This window comes from Bubalus kerabau, chromosome 2 (assembly GCF_029407905.1).
Source record: "Bubalus kerabau isolate K-KA32 ecotype Philippines breed swamp buffalo chromosome 2, PCC_UOA_SB_1v2, whole genome shotgun sequence".
NCBI classification, from domain to species: Eukaryota; Metazoa; Chordata; class Mammalia; order Artiodactyla; family Bovidae; genus Bubalus; species Bubalus kerabau.
The window spans coordinates 167,120,255-167,144,492 of record NC_073625.1 but is presented as its reverse complement, the minus strand read 5'-3'; the positions used below and the strand labels follow the sequence as shown (position 1 = coordinate 167,144,492).

At 51.6% G+C, this 24,238-nt stretch overlaps 1 protein-coding gene across 1 annotated transcript; it reads right to left on the bottom strand.

Moving 5' to 3' along the window:
* Positions 1 to 7,929: 7,929 nt before the first annotated feature.
* Positions 7,930 to 23,893, bottom strand: ZIC4 (Zic family member 4). The gene is made up of 4 exons (XM_055569402.1): positions 23,818 to 23,893; positions 20,045 to 20,129; positions 13,436 to 14,053; positions 7,930 to 8,922 (listed from the first exon to the last, which is right to left on the bottom strand). Exons 2-4 carry the CDS (start codon positions 20,112 to 20,114, stop codon positions 8,447 to 8,449), a joined length of 1,164 nt encoding a protein of 387 aa, XP_055425377.1. The 5' UTR covers positions 20,115 to 20,129; positions 23,818 to 23,893; the 3' UTR covers positions 7,930 to 8,446.
* Between the last annotated feature and the right edge of the window lie 345 nt (positions 23,894 to 24,238).

Here is a 24,238-nt window from a genome sequence, read left to right as displayed (position 1 = left end):
GACAAAACCATAGAAATTTACCCAATTTGAGTTTCTTTTCTCTGCAGACATTTCTCAAGCCTGCCCATTTATTATTGAGGTTCAAAAGCATGCAGAGCCTGCTTGACTTGTTTTGAATTGATGAATATTTTTGCCCTGCATGTTGGCTCACACAGAGTCTAAATTGGATCTAAAGAAGCCAAAAATGCAAGACAGGTTTCAAGTTCATCTCCCTGGTCCTATTTATATTTTATCAACTTACATCCTGAAGTAATTTTTTTCTTCCTTTCTCTCTCTCTCATTTCTTTTCTTACACAGCTGTTTTGGATGTTTGTAAAACTACTGGAAGGTTCAGAGGCAAACGCCAAGAACTCTCTTTGTTGTCTAATGAGGTTCTCTTTTTCTTAAATGATTTTGGGGTCTGGACTTGGTAATGTTCCTAGAAAACTCTCAGGCATTTTCCTCATTGAAGATATTTGGCTAAAAAGGCAATGCTGTCCTGATGCCCAGACAGGAAGTTGGTGACAAGTAGAACATGTTATTGTGGGATTCTCAGTCACTTGATGACAAAGATGTTATTAATTTTCTCAGAACAAGAATGAGAATTCAGCATGAAAAGTGATTCAGCATTTAAATGAGGATTCAGCATTTTAAACAACTATGATTATTTTTTTAAAAAGGTTCTGATGCCTTCCTGGAAAGAATGTGCCTTTGTGTGACTTTTGCCCCAAACTGCTCTGTCCTGGGTTGCTCACTTTTACCCCCTACTTGCACATTCCCGCCCTGCACACCTGGGCCATGAAAAGGCCACCATCTGGATTCAAAGTAACCGCAGAATTATGGTAAAAAAAATAAATCAACATCTGGGCCGGCTGCAGTGTTAGTGTCTTAACAAGTCATGGGAGTGACATTAAGACGATCGGGTTTCTCCTGCTTAGTTTTGCACAGAAATAAACTCAATTCCCTCTCATTTTTCTTGAGCTTTTAAAAATAAATAGCATCTCTGCCTCCATGCTCTCCTCCCTTCGCCCCCTGCACCAGCATCTAGAACTCTACATACACTCGTGCAGTTTCAGGACCCTCAGCTAGCCCAGGTGCTGCCTGGAAAGACACACCCTGCTCTGGAGCTTGAAACCTTTGCAAGTGCCTTGCTTTCTAGGAGGGTCTGGAGACCTGATTCAAGGAGGAGCTAAGTGATGTGTCTGAAAAATGGAGTCTTGTAAGTGGTCCTAATAACAACAATGTTAACAACAAGCACTTGACACCTACGCTCTAAATGGTTTCAAGGATTATCCTATTTACTGCTCCAAGCAAACTTGTGAAGACAATTCTTGGAAATTCTCTTTCAGCAGACAAGGAAACTGAAGCACAGGGCCACGGGTGGACAGGCCTAGCCAGTCTTCCCCCCTTACCCACAGTTTCCAGTTGGTGCTCGCATTGGAAGTAGCGAAGAGGCTAAGGCGTCCCCAATCTTCCCTCGAGGCTACCAGTGTGGGAAAGGAGGTAGGCAACTTCCCTAAAGATTTTCTCTAGGGTGAACTAGCCAGGGGGACTCGGGCACCAGTGACCACCCCTCTGCCAAAGGTCATACCATTCAACTTTTCTGCCAAAAATAACTTTTCTCCCAAGGAAACCCGAGCACCCTTAGGGGCAGCAGCACGCAGGTGCCCCAGCACACTTGCCCTTTTCCTCTCCTTCCCTCTCGAACCTGGCCGGTTCAATCTCGGGTCTTCCCGAGACCCGCGTGTTGGGGTGGAAGAGATGGGGGCAAGGGCAGCTGCCTTCCGCACATGTCCTCTCGGCTCCCAGGGAAGGCTGGGCTACGACTCCCCTGGCGACCCCGCGGAACAGCGTGGTCCCGGGCGGGATTAGGGAGGCGTAGCTGGAGGGTCCGTCGTCTCCTCTGGCTGCCGTGAGGACTCCAGGCAGGGGACCAGGCCCAGGGTGCCCCAGGCCTTTCTCATACTCACTTGCTCCCCCAACAAGGATTCCGTCGGTGAACCGGCTTTACTGAGTGCCCTGTCCCACAGAGGCAGGGCGCAGAGATCCAAACAGCTGGAGAGGCTCTACCTCGGCCCAGAGCCGGAGGAGGGGGACCTTTCCGCGAGAAGGACGGGAGGGGGCGCTCACCCCAGGACTAAAGTCCAGGAACCTCTTCCCCCGCGTCGCCCACTGACTGCGACGTGCCGCGGCTGTTCCAGGGGCCGTTCCCTCGGGGCTCACTTTTCACACTCGCGCGTCGCCCTGGCACTTTTGCGCGCCCGGGTCCCTTCCGCAACCTTCTCTGCAGGCCTGCCACCCTAGCCCAACGAGTTGGTTCTCCCAAGGTGTTCTCGAAGGGAACCTAGCATCCAGACGCCAAGAGCCGTTGTCGTCCCACTCACTCAGCTCATCTCAAGCCCCAGCCAGGCCCTCGAAACCCAACTTCTCTTTCGTTAGGAAGGGGTCCGGCGGTTGCTGTGCCTGCGCATTAGGAGGGAAGGAGCAAGGCACGCGGGTGACCAGAGGTTCAGTGACCGCAGGGGAGGGAGGAAGAAGGCTCTGGTGGTTCAGGTAGTACTGATATATCTGAAATAATTTCTCCAGTGGCCGGACGGGATAAGAGCTTCTCCATCAGATGCTAAAACTCACTGAATCCCAACCTCCCAATCGGGGATCAGAGAAGAGTCCTGTGGGCTGTAGCCACACAATCTTCAGGGAGGTGAATGGTCTGAGCACCGGCTACTCCCAGAGGGGAATGACGTCCTCTGGGAAGACTCCTGCGGGCAACTGTACTCGAAGTACCCTCACGAGGGTTTATGTTCTGTGCTGTGCTGCTTAGTCGCTCGGTCGTGTCAGACTTTGCGACCCTCGTGGACTGTAGTCCGCCAGGCTCCTTTGTTCATGGGATTTCCCAAGCAAGAATACTCGATTGCGTTACCATGCCCTCCTCCAGGGGATCTTCTCAACCCAGTGATCGAACCCACTTCTCCCGCACTGCAGGAGGATTCTTTACCGTCTGAGCCATCAGGGAAGCCCCATCAGGGCTTAGGGAAGACTTGGAGGCAGCCTGCCCTCTCTTTTTCTTTGTTTTATTCCTGCCAGGTACCAGGCATCTCTCTAAAAGTTAGAGATGGTTTGTGAGAGGTTGGGAGAAGGCAATGGCACCCCACTCTAGTACTCTTGCCTGGAAAATCCCATGGATGGAGGAGCCTGGTAGGTCACTAAGAGTCGGACACGACTGAGCGACTTCACTTTCACTTTTTCACTTTCATGCATTGAAGAAGGAAATGGTAACCCACTCCAGTGTTCTTGCCTGGAGAATCCCAGGGGCAGGAGAGCCTGGTGGGCTGACGTCTATGGGGTCACACAGAGTCGGACACGACTGAAGTGACTTAGCAGCAGTAGCAGCAGCAGTGAGAGGTTGCGGTACAACTGCAAGACAGCCCCTGCCAGGAACACACTGAAAGCATCGGCCTATCTTTTCCCCTTCCGCGATGGAAACCAGTTAATGAGTGCCAATGTTACTGGGATGAAATTGGGGGCGAAAGAAGTCTTCTTTAAGAAAAGGGCCACTTTGGTGGGTCCTTCTGTATTTTGCTGCTCTGAATGACTAGACTTTGGAGATGTATCTGGAAGTCGTGAGGGATGGCAGGGAAAAGGAGGGGATGCTGCTGGGCGGGCCCCAAATCTCTCCCAAGACGATGAAGCAATAACAGGACACTCGAATTTCAAAGGGAAAGAGGAACATCACATTGTTTATTTCCAAAGAAAATAGGGAAATGTATCTCCATGTACACAAAAATCTTTGGAGGGAAAAGGAATCACGGGTTTAACTCATTTTTACATATTTACAGCAGATTAAACCACAGGTTTCAACTATATTTTCATTCAACAATCACTTTCAGTGAAATACATAACAACTTTTTTCCTTTCGAGTTAGTTCATAATTTAAGGATGCTAAGGGGACAGATGATAAATCACTAACAGTGTGGGTAGAGAGGGTACCAAATAGTCTAAGATTTCAGCCAGGCTTTCTTGCGTGAGTAAATTATGATCACAAAACATTTGCCTGTCTGTATAATTCACATTCATTACAATCATTACATTTTCCCATAAATTAGCAATATAAACAAACATGTGGGGACCTTCAGTAAACAAATAAAAATCAATATAAGAGACAACATTTTGTAGCAACTATAATAACAGCATGGGTTACAGCTTGGGGAAACTTCTTTACAAATCATTTAGTCAGCACACACGGGGGTAGGGAGGCTGGAACATCCTCGTTTTTGTAAAACACCTTTAAAACCACATCAAAATGTCTGGGGAAAGCTGGACTGGGTGAAAGTTTCTCTCTCTCTTTTTCCTGGGCACAATATGAAATGAAGGACTGCACATGTGGATGGGGGAGCGGGAGGTTTGCATGCACTTTGGGGTCGAAGACCTTCTGAACTCCAATTGCCAAGATGCTGAAGAAAACAGGAAATTATAAAAATGTTTCTCTCCCTCAAGCCCCTCTTCTTTCTATTAATGGCAGAAAGGGCTTGCTGATAGCTGCTAGTGGGAAGAAACACACAATGGGTCTATTTTTAGCTGAGATTGTCTTTGAAGGAGCAGGAAATATGAACAATTGCTCTGCTGCAGCTTTAGGTTCCAAGGATAGGGAACAAGAATAGTGGGAGCTTGAGGGGTCCCCAGGTGACCTGACTTGGACTGATTGAGTGCAGAGCAGCAAAGAGAGAAGCAGACCCACAGTGTGGGCTTAGGGTATCTACCCTCTGCCTGCACTGTCTCTGCATTCTTTCTTTCGTGTCCCAGAGCCTGGGCAAAGAGCCCCCTCAACATCTGCACACCTCCACAGGCTCTGGACCTGATGTCTCTGCAATCCTTTTGTTTTCCCCTTGGCAGGACTTAGCCCTAAGTTACCAGTTAGTGTAGTGTGCATGTATTTTTTTTTTTTTAAGAAGTTAGATTTTATCTCTTTAGAAACGGTTTGAAACTAACGGGGCAGAGGGAGTTTGACAGAGGAGAACAAATCGCTGACAAAGAACCTTTTACGTTTCATCAGCGTTGTTAGGACAACAAGGAGGAATGTCTCAGATAATAACTCCCACTTCAAAGATTTCTCAGCTGAATAGAAAGCGGACCATCCTTTTTATTCAACCACAAGGACTGGCACTAAAGAAGACTCCACTGTTGGATTTTTTTTTTTCCACCATGTTTATTTTTCCCCTATTCACTGGGGTACTTGGATAAAATAAACAACAAGACAATTAAGGGAACATGGACTTCTAACTTTCCTTCCATCTTCCCTATCCCCTTGGCCTTGGGCTCTTGAATCTATGCCCAGGCCAGCCAGGCCTGAAGGGTTCCCTACACTCCACCCTGGGGAGAAACAAGTTTGGGGGTGTGTGAGAAACTTCTGGGACAGAGGGGCCGAATGAGCTGTGCTGGGGGCCAGAGTGAAATGTCCCAAAGGCACAGTCTGAACTCCCCAGACTCAACCAGGGCGGTTCCTGCTCCTTCCCCCAAGTCCCATTTAAATTCAGGCCTCCAACCTGGTCCAGAGGCGAAGAGCTGCTTGGCACAAAACCGAGCTGGGGATGCTCATTTGTTGAGCTTCCGAGCTTGCCCTAAAGTTATTTACTCCTGACCCTGGAGCCTCATCAGGGCGCAGTCAAAATGCACGGAGTCCGGCTCCTCCCTTTCCTGAAAGCGTCCCTGGTGTCAAGCGCCCCTCCCCCGCATCAGAGTGCAAGGTGAACCCCTAAACGCTGGCGAGGCAGGTCCTAAGGAGGAAGTATATACTGGAGAGCACAGTGACAGTATTAAATGGCGTGAAAGCAAAGGTCAGCGCAAATGTATCTTAATAGAGTGTCTGCAGTGAAGTGTGCCGCCTTTGAAGCGGCCGCTCCCCGCGCGTATTTCCATGGCGAGCCTAACACGGCATGCTGATGCAACGTCAAACTCACACTTTCAACCCCAAAACCCGACTCTTTGAACAACCCGAGTTTGATTAGACCTTTCTCCTTTTCTTTCCCCTCTTACAAACCATTTCCTCGCCTTTAGAAACTCGCCATCAAACCCAAATGCGCCCTCTGATCACCGCAGAAAGCAGAAACAAAGGGGGCTGAGCGGCGATTCAAGCGGCCCTTTTCTTCCCTCACATTATTATCCATTTTTATTATGATCGGGAACAAGTGCCCATTCGCGTGGGTTTTGTTTACCGGAAATTAAATGAAAATGATTTAGTCCGCGTCAAACAAAAATATATACTTGTATACACAAGAAAAAAGGCCTGTTAGACGTAAATATTATGTCCTTAATGAAAAGCCTGGACGGGCTCCAGGCTCGGCCTTTCAGGATTTCAGTGCGACTTGCCCATTGCCATAGAAATCCTAACTTACCATGAAGATGCACCGTGGCGAAGAAACATTGCTTTGTGCGCGGCCCCTTTGATGTCGCAGGCGCGAGATGCGGGCGCTCAGCTGCGCGGGGCGAGATTACCTTGCGAGCAACGCGGTGGACATCTGTAACAAGCAAATGAAAAATTAAAGGCGATTAGTGATCGACTACGCATTTTTTATTTTATTTCATTATTTTGCATGGGGGTGGAAGGAAAAATGGGGCCTAGAAAAGCAAGAGAAAGAAAGGAGTCCTCTGTGGAGACTGGGACATTTTTTAACATCTTCAGAAGAAGCAAGTTTCCCAGATGTCCCCTGCACCTTGGTGGCCGGGCGGGAGTTGCTGGATGAGAGAGAACCGTTTGCAGCCGACCTCCAGTCTTTGGCCAGAGGGCCTCTGGGCCCTATTGTAGTGGGGGTAGGGCGGGAAGAGGACTGCAGAGCCCCTTCCACAAGGGCGGATTCACTAGAGATGTATTTGGAAGATTCTGGTTTTTATTAGGGGTAATGAAAACAGTCCCTCTCCAGTTAGGACGTTATTTATCGGATGGACGTGTATGGCGATGGGGCAGGAGTGACAATCTTCCAATGGTGTCTGAAGAGGAAGAACATAAGAAACGCCAACAGAGTGGCAGAATCTGGGCTGGTTTGCTGTGTCCAGCTTTTTAACTGAGCTCTTTGGGGGCTCCCCATAGGTAGGAGTATCACACCTCTACTTAGCTCCAAATTCTTAAGGGACTGGGATGGGTCTACCAAAACTTTTCCCTGTCTTTTTTATCTGCCCCTCCCCCCAAATCTTAGCAAGAATTTTGAGGCAGCACCATCCTTCCCTTCAGAGGGTAACTGACTGGGAACCAGGCCCTGATCTTTCCTCCCCCTTGGCAACAATTGCAGACTTTTCCTTCTCCCTGCCCCCAACATCTGGTTCTTTTTCAGGGGATTTGGTACCCAGCACATCAAATACACATTCAATTTAGACCCATTGGGTGTTTGCCTTCAAAATATTTATTCTTGCAGTTTGTCTCTTGTCCCACGCGCCCCTCCCCCCTTTTAAAACAAAACCAACATTGTGTGATTTTTGACAAAGACCATCACAGAATTGCCGCGATTCACCCAGACACTGTCGCCCAGGCGGGATCCCTTTTCTATGGAGGCCTAGGCTCAGTGACGTCATTGGTCCACTCTGCATCCCAAACCCCCAAGCACCCACAAGATTCCACAGGCAGCTCCTGGACCAAGGTGGGACGTGGGAAGAGCGTGACTGGTCTGTGGAGTCCTCAGAGCATTGAATCCCAAAGCCCCTTTAGCACACTTTCTTTTGTATTTCCTGTGTTGGGACTTCTCGCCCCTGGTATGTAATGCATACCGCAGCCGCAGACAAGTCCGCAGACAGTGTGCCTGGGCCAGTCTATGGAGGAGGGGCATATAATCCGCAGGGAAGGTGCTTAACCTCCCCCTCCCACACCCCTACCCCCCACTTCCCTATCGTGTCCTTTACAGAAGTGGCTGGAAAATTTTCGATCTGGGACTTGAACAGCAGGGGGAGGGGAAGTGTAGGGAGGCAAAAGAGGAAGAAAACAGGAGGGAAGATAATGGCTCATGAGTTTCTTCTGCCATCTTCCCGCGTAGGAATTCCGAGGAGGCTCCAACTGGGAGCTGGGAAGGGAGTAGGGGTCGCAGTTGGAGAGGCCCAGGCCTCGAGGAAAACATTTCCCATTCTGTGAACCACACAGGGCTTTGTGGTCTTACTTGTGCCACCTGCAGTTGCCAAGATTGCACAGAAACTCTCCTAAGATGTTTTCTTTTCTTTCGTCTTCTTTTTTTTTTTTTTTACCTTCTGCCTCTTTATTTACTTTACCCCAACCCTGGCTTCACGCAACACAGTCGAGGGCATCTGGGTGGGTGTGTAGGGGGCTGGATGTGACTGCAGAATCCATGTGGGTACCATATTGATATTTTGAGACAATGTACATTATATCAGCATATTCGGTGAGCTCTACCCCCTATTAGTGGTGACCTTCCTCCCTTCCTTCTTCCCTCGCTTCCTTCCTCACTCTCTCTTCAAGCCTCAGTAACCCAGCCTAGACCTGCCAGTCAGTGGACGCAGAAGCAGCACCCACAGCAGCAACCTTAACACAGGCGACGGCGGCGGCGATAGCGGTGGGGCCAGGCGGTGGCGCGGGGCTTGGGGGCGCCGCGGGGGCAGCCGCTGCGGGGCCCGCGCCCTGACACACGTACCATTCGCTCAGGTCGGCGCCCCGCGCCGCCACCGCCGCCGAGGAAGCCACCGGGGGCTCGCGACCGAAGTCCGACGAGGGCGACACGAGGGCAGACGGCGTGGCCGAGTCGTAGCCAGAGCTGGGCGGAGGCGGCGAGCGCCCGTGCACTTTCATGTGCTTGCGCAGCGAGCTGGGGTGCGTGTAGCACTTGTCGCAGCCGCGCACTTTGCACGTGTATGGCTTGTCACTCGTGTGCACGTGCGAGTGCTTCTTGCGGTCGCTGCTGTTGGCGAAGCGCCGTTCGCAGCCCTCGAACTCGCACCTGAAGGGCTTCTCCCCTGGTGGAGGCAACACAGAGACATTAGTGCGCGTGGGTAACATCGTTACCCTTTCCTAGTTTCTCTTCCATTTTGGGGAAGAGGGCCACACCAAAAAATTCAGAAACCTCTTTCCCCGGCGCAGAAGGCCCGGCACCCCCTTCCCCCCACTCAGAGCGCGCCCCCGGAGCTCTCTCCTGCAAGCCTCCAGCCCTCCCCCTCTCCCGCCTGGGCCTGGGAGGAGGGGAGGGAGGAGGAGGAGCGACAAAGACTCCATCTTAGTCGAGTTGCCTTCCTTGGAACATCCCGATCCACTCCGGTTGTTTTCCTCCAAATTTTCTCCACTCGGAGCCAGAAGCACCTTTGCCCGGAGAATAGAGTTGACTGAGGAGCTCGCATCTGCTCAATTTAAAGTTGCTGTTCCAGCCAACCGTCTCTGCTCGCCCCCTGCTCCCCGCCCAGTGGTCCACCCCGCACACATCCAGTCCTGGCCCACATTGTTTCCTAAAGTAGGTTTCGTGCAAACGCCAAGGCGATGGAATAATTTCAGGACGCGCAGCTGATGCACACGGCGTGTGCCTAATGTGGACTCGTGTTGCAGGGAAAGGTATTCTGAGAAATGATTCACTTCAGACGCGATTTTTACGGGAAACGGAGCCCCCTCCCCCTTCCCCTTTACCCCCCGAGGGCAAACATTTAGCAGCATTCTTCAAATCTTGCCTAAACTGTCCCGGATCCCTCCAGATAGGCGCGCAGGCAATAATATTTTATTACGCTGCTCCAGCGGCCTCCTGGAGACTGTGCCTCGGGCAGCCGTCTCTCCCAGTCCAAACTGACTGTGAGAGGTCGAGCGGCCTCCACAGACCACCCACGGCCCACGGTCCGGTCTCCCGGGCCTGAGCAAAGAAACCAGCAGGTTCTGCCCCGGCCAAGCGAGATCTATGGCCTCTCCAGTGATCCCACCCTTGGTCGCGGCGGCTTCAGGATGAGCGCAGCTGCTGCGGTCAGGCCAGGCCTGGCTTGGTGGACCGGAGGGCAAGCGGGCAGCCGGGGTAGACCCGGGAGGGCTCGGCTCCACAGTGCGATGCCCTGTAGAGCCGCGGGAAGGCGCGAGCGCGCGTTAGGGTGGAAATACTGGCCGCGGACCGAGCCCCAGTCTGGGAGCTCACAGCCCGCTGGATTCGCTAGCATCTGGGGGAGGAAAGGACCCCAAGAATCCGGAAGCCCAGGTTTCTGCTGAAGCTGCAGATGCTGCGGGAAGGAGGGGAAGAAATGTCCGGGCGCTTTAAACAAATAGAGGCTGTCGGGCGCCCTTGGTTGAGGGAGAGGCTACCAAGCGTCTGGCTAAGGAGGAAGAGATGCACGGCTGGAGGACGGTTTGCCTTTGTGGTCCTTCTCCCGCCGCTTCCAGGAGAGATGAGTGCTTTGGGTCAGGTTTGAATAAACAAAGCCCCTGTTCCCGAGTCCCGTGGAGGCTTAGACTGAACCAGAGGTTTGCGTACAACCCTCGCCTCGGCCATGCAGCGGGTTAGAAGCCCAGGGCTCCCTCACCGCGCGGCCGCTGTGAGTTCACATTGCAGGAGTATTGTTAGTTCAGTGGAAACACTGGACAGTGCTGGCATCTGCCGTTTCTCGGCACACTCGTATAATTTTATTAAAAAAAAAAGTAGGAGAACGATGCAGAATAAATTAGTGTCCCGATATGCCTCTCTTTTTCTCCCTTCTGCTCCCTGTTAGCATCTGCAAAACTAAAACTTTTCTTCCTCCCTTCCTTCCGTCTTTTCTTTCTAAAATCACTTACAAGAACCATGTAATTCAGAGCCTGCAAAAGAAAGCAAGATTTGCTAAGACAACAGAGGAGAAATACAATTTGAGGTTGATTGCAACCCCCAATATTGCTTCCCTCCCCAACCCATCTTGTGAGCGCCTTGTTGAACATTCACGTAAAACAGAAACAATGATTTCGTCCCAGACGAGGTACTGAGGCGAAAAAAGCAGGGCACTGAAGGTGATACGGACAGGCTGGTAGTTCGCAGGCCCAGGGGAGGCCAGGTGAGGCCGCGCCCCGGCGTCCTCCCGGCCTCTCCCCAGCAGCAGGAGGAGCCCGGGACTCCTCGCCTAACTCGGCACACCCCATCCTACCCCGCCCCTACACCCAACACGCAGCCTCCCGCCCTCTCCCTCCCACCAGATCTGGGCGCTGCGCCCTGGGTGGGTGGGTGGATGGATGTGGGGAAGCAGGGTTGGGCCGGGGTCCTGCAGCCCGCCCCGAGCAGCCTGGGCCTGAGGCTGAGTCCTGAAAGGCCGGCAGTCTCCTCCCAGAGGCTCAGCCGCCGAGAGAGGCCTCCTTCCCCGGCCCAGCGCCAGGCCCGCCGGACAAAGTTGGGCAGCGGCGGGGCGGTTCGGCTCGCGCCATTTTCTCGCACTTGTGGCTGGGCCGGGCTGTCCGAGCATCAGCCCCGGCGCGGTCTCTTCTCCTCTGCCTTGGATCCCAGCCCTGCCTCCCTCTACCGTCAGCCTGGGAAAGTGGGGCGAGCCACCGGCCCACGGGTCCGGGGAAGGGCGCCGGGCAGCCGGCCCGAGTCTCCCTCGCGGCAGCACCATTGTTCCGAGATCGCTGTGACCACCGCGAAGAGAAAGCTTTCAGAGTGGGCTCGGAGCTGCTGCTTCTGAAGCTGGGCCCGGCATTCGGATCCGAGAAAATCTCAACTCCCAAGAAAGCGGCTCCTGATTGCCGCTTCCGCGACTCAAGGAAATGAAACGCCATTAATATTTGAAAAGGCAATTATTTTCCTGTTGAATCGAGAACTGTCTTCATGAATAATTTGTAGTGAGGTCTATTGCCATTTCAGAAACATTTTGTTGTTGTTGTTGTTTTTCTCCTCTTTTCATTACTTAGGAGGAGGGTTTGAGGGAAACGCCAAGGCAGAAGCTCTGTAAAGAAAATTTTTTTAACTCCGTGATAATGAATCAGGACTGCCAGTAGAAAGGGAAAGGATGCACTTAGAATTCTATTCTGAATAGACACAGACCTGAGCCAGCTCGGGCGCACTGAACTTGCTTCTCTGCTGTAGGTCGATTGCACTGAGAATTTAACCATTTTCTGCTTCACGGACTTCAAACAGTAGGCCGGCAAAGAGCAGTAAAAGTTTGTTTGTTTTAAACCCCCTGTCATTAAAAATGAGTTCCTTCTCTGGCTCATACTCGAGTCTACCTTCGCGGTGCGGGTCGCCAGCTCCATGAATAGCGAGCCTGAGGGCGGCGATCTGGGTCTCACTTCTCTCCTTCTTCCCCTGGATAAAAATCGGAGGGGGCGGGGAACAAACTCTTGCACGAGATTGTGGCGGGGGGTGGATCCTGGAAACGGCTCGGATAAACCGTACGTTTCCGGAAATAAAGTAGGAGGCTAACTGGACTTTTCTTGCCTCAGAGTGTGCCAGTGTCCTGACGAAGACCTTCCCCAAGGCTGCAGGGTTTGGGGGGAGAAAGTGGGATTTTAGCAAGCTTCTTTTCCTGGGTAGTGCCAGCCTGGGGGAATACTTTGATAATTGCTGATGTTTCCGCCAAGAATAGAGGTAATTCAAAATGCCAGGGAGTAGAAAGGGGCACTAAGCTGAAACTTATTGCATCCTTTCTGTCTCTCCCATACATGCCCTTCTCCGTCCCCCAAAATGGAGGAGGGTAGATGTTGACTTCATAAACTTTGAGGAAGCAAGGCAAGAAAACCCTAGCTAAGGAGAACAAAAACACTGGCTGCTAAACTAATTAATATAACTTCACAGGCTGTTCTGGGAAGTGTGAAAACTTTCTCCTTGCAATTGCATTAATTAGAGATGCTTCTGGCCAGAGGAGTTCAACTTTTCAGGCTCTTGTGCTCCTCCTTTTCTGTTAACTAGAACTAACAGACGTTGTTGACACATGTCCCCATTTCACTTAACAGCTCAGTAAATGACATTTAAGGCAGATGAGTCTCCTTGGGTCTCTGCTAAAGCAAAAGGGTCTGTGAAACATCCGGAGTATGGGTGGCCAAGGCTTTCAAAATAGAGGCAAAGTTAGCCCATGAGACTCCCAAATCCTAAAGAAGGCATCAAGGGCCTGGTGAGCTCTAAGGCAGTTAGGCTGTCGGGCTGACCACTGGAAGAGTACTCCCCACACAATTCCAAAGGGACCAGGAAAACAAATTGTTCCTATGTCTTTACAACTCTGATGAACAGTGCCCTTTAGAATACCTTAATATCAAACTCAATAAGCAGGGACCACACATTTGCACACACAGAAACTCAAGCACCGCCCCCCCCCCGCCCCCCCTCCAGCAGAAATCTCACACTATCCTTCCCACACACAGCCTCAGGAAACTTCTGCGATTCTAATAGAAGGGCATAATTAATATTTTATGAACTTGGCTCATGGAAACACCAAAATATTCCTCCTCCCCCCCAGGTGGAACTTGAGGAAATCCAGCTCGAAGGCTCCAAGGAGGCCCCCCCTTTTCCCCCAGAGGGTGCGCACGAAACAGACAGTGCCGAATACTGACCTGTGTGAGTTCTTTTGTGTATTTTGAGATTTTCTGATCTAGCAAAGACTTTCCCACACCCCGGGAAAGGACAGGGGAAGGGCTTCTCGCCCGTGTGCACGCGGATGTGATTTACAAGTTTGTATTTGGCTTTAAAGGGCTTGCCCTGGCGCGGACACTCCTCCCAGAAGCAGATGTGGTTGGCCTGCTCAGGGCCTCCGACGTGCTCCACGGTGACATGCGTGACCAGCTCGTGCATGGTGCTGAAAGTTTTGGAGCAAAGGCGCGGGGGCACGGAGCCGTCGGCCGCCAGCCACTTGCAGATGAGCTCCTGTTTGATGGGCTGGCGCATGTAGCGGAAGAAGGCGCCGGGACCGTGGGGCGCGGCGAGGTTCATGGTCAGGTTCATGCCCCCGTAGCTATGCAGGGCTGCGGCAGCTGCCAGGGCGTCGCTGCGGGACACAGGTCCCGGCGGGAAGGGTTCAGGTCGCGCGTACATGTATCCGGGGAGCCCCAGACGCAGGAGTCCATTCAGAGTGCCGCTAGGGGAGGCCTGGGGAGGCTGCTCGTGAAGGCCTGGGAACACCGAGGGGCTGGAGGCGGCAGCGAGCTGGGGGCCATGGTGTCCGGAGCTGCTACCTGTTGTTGAGACAAATAGTGCGAATGAGAACGTGTGGCGTGGGCTGAGCGTTCTACCGGGCCCCAGGGGGCAGGCCCAGCCCAGCCACACCACGGCCTCCGCGGTCAACGCCGGGACCGAGAGTCAGATGGCAGCCGTTGCGACCCGGGTGGACAACGCGGGGCAAGCGCCGCCACCGCGGTCCGGCTGGGCGGCTGTTTCGTAGAGCCCCCTGCCGCTTCATGAGCAGGAGAGTGATTGTGGCGGCGGGGTAGATGGAAGGGGTAGTGGGGTGCGCAAAGCTGAGTCTGTGGGTTGCTGGGGGTCCCCAGGCTCTGCTCCAAAGGGGTCCGACCGGCCGCTCCGAGTGCGCTTTGGCGGCCAGCTCCCCGGGGGTGTGGAGGTGGGGGAAGTGGCGATGTTGTAAGTGGCGGTGGTGCCCAAGCGCCCCGGCCATATATACGAATTTCAGCGCCCAGATCGGCTGAGGGAAGGAGGCTTGCTGCATCCCGGCCGGGGCTCCCTGGAGCTCCTTGGGTCGGGGCACTCACGCCACTGTCACCTAAAAGCGCGGAGGGGAGAGAACAATCACAAACAACTTCTGCAAAGTTCTCCCCCCGCCCCCCGAGTTTTGGGTTGTGACTTTTTTTTTCTTCCTCTCTCTCTCGGTCTTTAATGTCTACTTGAAATCCCTTACACTACAGAGGCAGCAGCGGGGCGCGTGAGGAAGTGAATAGAGATTCGGGGCCGTGGCCCGGGCCCGCCGAGAGGAACAATCGCCTAGGTCGCCCATTGGCCCGCGGCCCGGTCCGACGTCAGCGATGACAGGTCTCTCCGCACGGGGGACACACACACATACACACACGTACAGAGTCACAACTGCTCGCGCTCCCCTCCCCACCCCCCATCTCGCGCCCCTACTGCTCATGCGCTTTGACCCGGGCACGGATTCTTTTCTCTATTCGTGAGCCCCCTCCCCCTTCGCTCCCGAAAGCTAGGCAGATCTGCTCGGCCTCCGCGCTCTCGGAAGCGAGCGAGGCTGGGTTTTGCCTCTAGCCACCAAGATTTCGGGGATGGGGAGTTGCGATGTGCGTCATGTCCTCCTGGCGGCCCGGAGCCCCCAAGTCTGCCACCGCCGGCGCGCAGGGACGGCGGCCTGCTTCGGCAGCTGGTCCCAGGTGTCGGGAGGAGACGAGGGCCGGGGATCCCAGGAGGAAAGGCGGCTGCAGATTAGGAGGCCGAGAGCAGGGGAGCTCCCGGGCTAGCAGCCCTTACCCCTAATTTTGTTTTCTCGCTTTCTCCGAATTTGCTCGTGTCGCTCAGCTTTCTCGCTCTTTCTCCAGCTCTCGCTCTCAATTCCACGAGCCTCTGACCACACTTCGCCTTCCTACTTAGATCCTTTCTTCTCCGCTCCTCCTCTCTCTTCCCTCCACTCCATATTTTTCCCGTTTAGCCTTGTCGGCCCCTCTTCCCGGGTGCCTGGAACGCTTAGAGACGGGCGGACTCTAGAATCGGGCCCGGAACCGAGCCCCAGGAATGGCCCAGAGACGGTCATGACCTAGGAGAGGCTGGTTTCGAATCCACGCCGCCCTCCGGAGAGGGCCTAAGGATCCCTCCTCCCCGCCGCAAATCACAGCGAGCCGGGGGTCGATGGGCCACAGAGACAAAGGCGAGGGGAGCGCAGCGAGGAGGGAGGGTCCTCGACCGCAGGTCTCTTCCCTCGGTCCGTCTGCGGTCCTGAACTAGGTACCCAGCCGTCAGACGGAGCCCTAGGAAAGGAGACTTGAGAATCACTTCCACTCTGAGCGCCCTCAGGCCACTTGTTGCCCGCGGCCGGAGTCTGTCCTCTACTAGCTTGCCTAGAGCCAAGGGCACGTTTTCCGGCCAGGCTGTGAGAGCCACGGCCGGCCGCGGACTCCTCTCCCCGGACGCCCTCCTGGGCTGCGGGTTCCTCTGTCTTGGGGTGGGAGGTCGGCCGGTGGAAGAAGCCTTCAGTCTTCATTCCTGGCCTAGCCGAGTGTGGCCTCAACGGGGGCGGGGAAGGGGGGTGGGGAGCGGTTCTTTGTTAGTGCCGACCGGTTGGGGCCGGCTGGAGCACCCGGCGATTTAAAGGGCTGCTTGCCTTCAGCCTTGCACTCAGTAGCCGAAAATGCCAACCTAAGTTCTCTCGGGCCTTTCCGGTGGCCACAGAAAGCGCCCTCAAAGCAGTGAAAGACTTAAGAGAAGTTTTAAGGATTGGGTAAAAGACCCGGCTCCCCTAGGAGTGGGTGAGGAGTTTGGACATGTTACAGGGAACCCTGATGGAGTTGACTGAGTTGCCTCAGCCACCCCCAATACCAAGGACTATTCTTAAACATTTCCTGGTCAGTCAATAAGGATTTCTTTTAATTTTTTTTAAAATAATTAACTTATGAATAATGGTTGCCAGAGTCTTTGAGACTTTCTTCATTTAATGCATTGTTCCTTGCTCAGGGCCGCAATTTGGTGAGGGATTAACTTCCACAGCGATTTCCCTCGGCTTTGACAAGTCCTGGTCTTTCTGCTCCTCTGGCCGGAAGAGCTTAAGCAAGCTACCAATAGATGCTGCGTTAGCATTACAAAAAAAAAAAAAAAAAAAAAAAAAAAAAGAAGAAGAAGCTGAAGGAGAGCGTTTGACAGCCGGACCCCTTCTGCTCTGAAACCAAGGGCTTCCACCCAGTAGTGCTGAGGCTAGACTTGGAGGATTTGTCTCCTTTCCCGAGCTTTCACCCTCTCCCACACTCTCCCTTGCTGGATTTTATCCCCTCTGCCCACAGGTGCCTCCATTCCATATGCCTGCCCCCCATTTTCCCTTCCACAAAGCGCTGGTTTCAAGGCGTCCTACCGAGAAGGTGTCTTTTGAATGGTACAGTGGTCTAGGCAAACCCACAACCCATGATGGGTTCTGAAAACCCATAGTCCAAAACCAAACCCAGTGTTTTCCTTTTTGGGACCTGTGGCCCAAAGGCTCTTTCTCCTAACCATTTATCAGCATAGAACTTAGATCTTCCTGTAGCATTCAGGCCTACGTGTAGGGGCACTGCTGCAGGAGTCCAGCAATTAAATTATTTTATTTAAATTAAAGTATTTTCTTTCCTATCCAAAAGTAGGTGATCTACAACCTAATGTTCAGGTTGTTTGTCAAACTAACCATCTACTTTGGCTTCCATTAAAACTGATTTGCACAAAGAGGAACCACTTAGTATAGGCGCTGTGACCCCATCTGTGTCAAAAGCTTTGAATAACAGCACAGAACAGGAGTATTCAAGTTGGTCTTTGGTTGTGGACTCTTTGGGAAACCTGGTGAAGCTAGTGAACTTTAATAATCCTGTGTTTGTTGCCCACACTCATAGCATATAACATTCCATTAGAAGGTGGTGAAAACGAAGATGCTTTTTTTTTTTTTCCTTTTGACCATCTGAGTTTGTGAACACCTCTTCCCCTGGAATTCTAAGCACTTCCACAGAAGCCAGGGATAAGAAGTAGAGGTTTTACATACATAGACTGTGACTACACCACACAGTGTCTCTTGATAATTTTATCCTTGAAAAGCTTTGAACATGTGTATGACTTTTTGTGCCAACAATGAAAGGGCAGATGCATCTGATTCAGCCAAATTCACGGACAGTAACCTGGCCCCATGGAGCTCCTTCCCAGATGCAGCCTTCTCTTGAAGTACTGAAAACATCTGGATGCATCCTGGGTAGATGCTTCTTGAGAAGTCAGGGGTCAGTTGACCTAAGGTCACTAAGGTTGCTTAATCTTTGCAAGTGCCTTGGAGCCACGTGGTTCACACTTTGGTTGGCTAAACACAGAATGGGACCATGCATTCTCCCATAGAGACATTTCCCCAGGGATAGATAGAGGGAGGGAAAAAATCCATTTTACTCACTATTATTTATGAAGAGGGACGTTTGGGGTGATTATATAAGAGTCTTCAAGGTGATTCTCTGAAATAAATCCCAAAGCAGTATCCAGCTAGTCACAGATGACAGGTGGGGCACTGAAATCAGGGAGGCATATTTTAGTTTTCAAGTCTCTTCCTCTGAGTCTTTCAGAACCCAGGAAGCAAGGATTCCAGGTTCCATTGACTATTGCTTGGGCAGGCTGAGTAGTGGTGTCCCTCAGTAATGCTCAGAATTTTTCTTTCAGAAAGTTATCTCACCACACTTACCCCAAATACCAAATGCTTGACTGGAGCAGTCTACTAACCATGCTGGGGAGTTATAGCATTGTTGAGTCCACATTTCTGCTTAATATACAGAAGGAAAAAAGATACATTCTGCAGCTCAGAGATCTTCAGCAGAGTTTCAAGAAGCACTGGGGATTTTCATAGGAGCCTGTTCGGAGCAAGTTCCACCACCAGACTCCAAACATCCCTCCAGACCTCAGAATCATGCCCTAAGCATGGTTTACTCCAGCCATGATAAAGCAACATCATAAACTAAAGTGATTTTCTAGTCCTGCTGGATAGAAACATATTTGGTGACCCTACCATCTGCCATAGCTCCTCACATCACTGGCTTAAGTGGGCAAAGGTCTAATTTCTCTTCCTTGGAGAGAAAAAAAAAAATGAGAGAGATGTACAGTCAATAGCTGGGCTATTTTTTCTATTTTGATCTTTTCATCAATGCTAAGTGATGATCTCTTGTAGGTTATGCTGAGAGCCAGGATCCCAAAAACTGAGGGCCACTGCACAGAGCCTGGCCAAAGCACTAACTTTGTTGGCTGAATATTCTGCATTTTGGTCTGCAGATTCACTGTTTTAATCTTTTCTTCTCTGTTTCTAGCTAGGGTTACACCCAAAGCAGGGGGGCAAATCCTTTCATAGGTTATTCACAGACAGAATTCAAGATTCCTAGAGTGAGAAGCTGTCTCTAGTCTTAAGGGGGGAAAAAATACCTTAAGCCCCTGAAGCCTTCTATGGGTCCATGACCACATTATAAGAGGAGGTGAGATCTATCAGGATTTTGAAGATAAAAGAAGATACTTCTCCCCTCTGCTATGGAAGTTTGGGGTTTAATTATCATTAGTGGAAGTGCATATGAAAGAAAACATGCTTGGATAAAATTTAATTTCCAAACAAACCATCTTTTGACAAATGATTAGTAAACATGGTTAAAGGATCTTCCAGAACAGCACTGAGGAATTAAAACAACGGAATTTACATAATAACCACATTTCTCTAGAGAATTCTGCCATCAAATCTTCCCAAAATAATAGAAGAGAGTCATTTCGTAAGTTGTCCATTTAGCTTTTGTTAAGAAGGTTGCTTTTCCTACCAACAAGGCAGCTGTTGGTATTGGAGGCAACCTCAGCTGGTGGTGTAGTTGAAATGAGGCAGGCTAGATGCCTGAAAGGGGAAACTCTCAACCCTAAATCATATGCTTATTCTAAATGGAATATTAAATTAAATTCTTCACAATGAAGGTATTCCTGACAGAGTGGCTGTCAGTCACTTCCCGTTCAGACACCACATTGTGGGAACATCGTGGCTGCCACATTGCAGAAGGCTGGTGTCCCTGGTAAAGATGATGCATATCATGTAAACCCCATCACCAAGATCAAAGTCTGTTCCTTTCATGGAAGCCAATACATGTCAAACCTCATTCCAATCAAATCGTCCGGAAATGAATTCAAGATGAATATGTCATAGAATAATGTGACAGTGGAACTGCAGAAGGTCAGGGGTTGTTGTTTCAATGAGAGAGTCGTCAAATATTAATTCTAGAACGTCCAGATGAGTAGACATTGAGGGGGATTAGCTGGTTGCTGGTGGGAAGTTGTGTTGTTGATTTGTATGCAAATGCATCAAACACTAAGGTGTTGTTTTAAGTTTCACTGAAACTCAAGAAACACCCCAAACTCACAACCAACAGAACCAAAAATCAACAACAACAACAACAACAACAACAAAACATACAAAAGTAACTTACTTCCGACTTAAAAAATAACTTCAGCAGACCAGTATTCAAATGAGGATACTAACTTACTTGGCTCTTTCAGGGCGTTTCGGTAAAGCCGTATTCGTTTCCTCATCACCAAAGAAGTCTTGGATCTCATTTTCTGACTTTAAGCCTGTTTGGGAAGAAAAGACAGTCACTAGTTAAATGATTTCCTAACATGTTTGTATGGCAAGACTGTGTGGACTGAATGTATGAGTGAAAGAAAGTGCTGGTCTGAAGAGCTTTTCAGTGTTTCTTTGACTATTTTCAAATTTGGAAGGGAAAGAATTCTGCTGAGAACTGTCCCTGTTTAGAGCAAAATAATATATTCTGGGTGATGAAAAATATTTAAAAAAACATCATTTTCCAACTAGATTTTAATCTGTAACTTCTTTGTGGGTCTCTTCACAAATAGAGGTACGCACCCTTTTCATCAGCCAATGTTTGAACATGTTTCATGCCAGAAATTGAAATTTTTTAAATCTGAGAAGCCCCCATCATTTTCTTTAAACTTATTAATTAATTAAGTATAGCGAGAAGGCGGGCTGGGTGTCTTTGGGGAGGTGAGCAGGTTAAAAATTGAGTTGTAAGTGTTGAAACTGATAGGAGAGGGAGTTTTTTTGCAGATTTGTAGCTCCTGTTATGCCCAAGGTGATGTGGAATCCCTAAACCTCATATGGCTTGCACTTCCTCACCCATTTGGAAGCGGTAGCTGTTGGTTTTTCAAAGTTAATGTAAAATTCATCAGATTGCGGGGAGATCTTTTCTATCATTTGGTCCTGGCTGTCCACATTTCTTGCTCTGGAAGCTCAGAAAGAACCCAGCCCACCCCCAAAATATTCCCATTCCTTATCAGATTTACTTTGTGGATACAGCTACCCAGTCTTTGGCCATCTTAAAGACTTAAACCCATCCTGGGGAATCTCTGCATCTGTCAGGCAAGGCTGAAAGCAGTGGAGCAGCCAAACAGGCGATTCACCCAGCCCCAACCCTCAATTTGGACTAGAAAGACAAACAGTCATTGAAAAGTTCTCAGGCTGGACAAACACAGCAAGCTCTCTGTCAATGAGGACGTCTGCCTGTCTTGACACTCCAGCCCACAGAACAAGCAGTTGTTTAACTTGTTGAACCACAGGCCAAATCCAAGTGGGGCTCTGCTATCTCAAAGGCTTTCCAGTTCTCTGTGCTCAAAGATCTCTTTCTCTAGCCTTCAATCCCCAACCCAGGCTTGAACTGGCTTAGGTGTTTTCACCCTTCCCTCTCCCTTCTTTTCTAGGTTCAAGTCTGAGGGGTGGGGGTAGGGGGTTAGACTCACCTTTTCCCAGAGTGTTTTATTTATTTTCAATTCTTTCTAACCAAAAGGCATCTGTCCCCAAAGGTAATAAGCTCCTTCCCGCACAGATCAGGAAAGAAAGGAAGCCCAACTTCTCATTCCTACAGAAGGGCGGCATGCTGGGAGTCCTTGCTCTAAAATTTCCTCATGGCAGGATGTCTGGCACAGGAAAAGTCCTGGTTGGTTGGAACTAATAGAATTTACTTTTTTGCTTCAGAGGGAAATGGGTGTGAGTTTCCCTAGAGACCTCTGTCCACCCACAATGCTGCCCGAGCCCTCCCTTTGAGAGGCTTGGGTCACTTCTACCCCCAGTCCTGGCGGTCCTTTGTGCATTATAAACCCAAAGGCATGCAAACAAATGTTTCAGAGGCTGGACTTCAGGCAGGCAACTGGGACCGACCTTAGGCTGCTCCTGTAGCAGCTCCATCACCGGCCTGTGCACGGAACCTGGGTAAATATCTTCTCCTTTGGTTCAAACTCTGACCCCACTTAGCAAGCCAGTCATCTCACTGAAGGAGGGGTAAGAGAATCTAGGAGCTGTCCCTGGACCTCAGATTATTGCCAACCCAGGGATCTAAAAGCCCTGAAAATTCTCGGCTTGGTTTCCCCCAAATGGTTGCTCCTGACTTGTCTCCTTTTCACCCCAGCCCTGGGCACTGAATCTCCAGCCGGGAGCACAACCTGGAAACTTATTAGAATCTGCCTTCCTTCCCTTGAGACAAGGAAAGGGTGCCAATGAGCATCGGTAATTCATCGTGTTAGGGGAGAGCCACGAAAGTGGGGCCAGTGGGTACAGGCAAAAGGCATCATTTTTCTTTGCGGGGGAACACCAAGGCTGCACGTTGTGGGGTCGTGAAATCCAAAGGGAGTTTCCTGCCCAAGGTCAGAGGTCGTCTTCAGCCTGCTTCCCAAGCCAGCGATCTCAGTCCCGGAGCCTTACCCGCTGCTCCACACTGATTACCCCGCGGGCGCGCCGGCAAAGGGATGCCCGCCTCTCGGCCACAGCTCAGCCAGCGGGGCAGGTGCAGAGCGGGGGGGCGGGGCGGGGGGGGCTGCCTGCAGGATGCTTAGGAGCGTCCCTGCTAAAGGCAAAACGGCTCCCGGCCTCTGCCCGCGGTCTGCGCTAGCCAGCTGCACCCGGCACCTCCCGGGCTCCCCTCCGTTGGGCCCTCAGGCGCCAGGAAGTTGGGCTTCGAGGCTGAGTTGTGCGACGGCCTTGGCTCATTCTTCTGCTCCCTAGAGGGAAAAGCTAGGGTTCCTCCAGCTGGGGGCTGAAGTCGGGGCGACCTCCGTGTGCCCAGAATAGAATCTGCGTTAGTGGGTCCCTTAAAGGACCAGCCTGGACATTGAACCGTCCCTTTGAATCGCCCCCTGCCTCCAAGCTGCCGGCGGCTAAAGTGGAAGGGTACGTGGTGCCTCTTCGCGGGTCGCTCTGAGGCCATTGCTGTCGGAAAGGGGGTAGAAATATGACCTTGAAGTCCAAAGGGAGTTTCCTGCAGACGGTGCAGGCCAAGTTGCGCCCCCCCCTCCAACGCCCCTTCTCCATTCCTAAGACCTCGCTGGCTCCCAGCTGTCCCCACGGACTATTCATCAACTCCAAACTTTCCTATTAAACCTTTGGGACAGCGCTAGATTTCTTTCACAGTCTGACTCTGTTCCCGCCCCACTGGTCCCTAATTTCTAGGGCTTCTAGATGTCTAGGGTAGTGCCAAGAACCCCAGATAGCTGCGGCCTTCTCCCTTGGGAGCTAGTCGTAGCCCTGGTTCGCATCCGGGAGAAAGAAAGCCAAGTCCCCATTCCACGGGAGGCCGCGCGCAGAGAGTGGATCCCAGCGGTCAGCGTCCCGAGGCAGGACCAGACCGCACGAGGGCGAGGATGCGGGCCCCGCAGCTGACCCAGCCGGCATCTCCCGGCAGGTTGGGGCGGAGAGGCTCCATCATCTTGCAGCCAGCCGGCCTAACTCGGCTCCTTTGACCCCGGAGAGGGGAAGCCGAGTCCTTCCCCGCCGTCCTGGGTGAGGGTGGGGGGCGCAGGACGGAGAAGCTGCCTACAGGGGCCCCCCTCCTGCGCCGGCCTGGGGGCGAGGGAAGCTCAGGGCCATGACTCCCCTTCTGGTGCCAACGGTGGGGCACCCAGGCGATTTACAGAGCGGGGAGGGAAGGCGGACAGGCAACGAACTGCTCTAGGTCCGAGTGCCAGTGGGAGCCCCATTCATCCCCCTTGCCCACCCACCTCTGAGTAGAAGGGATGGACTCATCCCCAACGTAGCCTCTCTCCGCGGACGGGCCCCCTCCTCCCCTCAGTGTCAGTGGGGTGGGGCCTATACCCACAGTTGGGGGGCTAAGGAGGGGGGGGATGGGGAAAAACATCTAGCTGGGCCTTTTACCCCAGAGGGGTTTGGGTGCCAATGGCCGAGATAAGGGTGCGTTCTACCCCGCGGCTGGGGGTACAGGTCCGGTCAGCTTGCCCCCCGGACTCACGCACTTACCCTGCTCCACCTGTTGCCGAGATCGCCTCATTTCTGCACATCACTTTGGGGTGGCTGAGGGGGGACCACAGAACACTCCAAGCCTCTCTTTTGTGGTTCCAGCGAGGCGGTCATCTTTCATTTCTCCTTTTCCAGCTTTCGGGGAGCAGTTAGGGAATGTATGATGAAGCAGAAATGAGCCGTCAGGATGATATTTTAATGGCTTATATGTCACGTTGGTGCATGTGGCTTTGAACTGGAGCCGCTTGCGTTTCCTGCAGAGAGCGCCGCAAATCCCACTTGATAACTTCTACAACCCACAACTTTTTTTTTTTCTCTCACATTCACTCTTACTCTGTATATTTGGACGCGTTTCCTAAAAATACCCTCTTGTCAACGTCCCCCTTGGATATTCCACGGACTGGAAAGAAGAGGACTGATT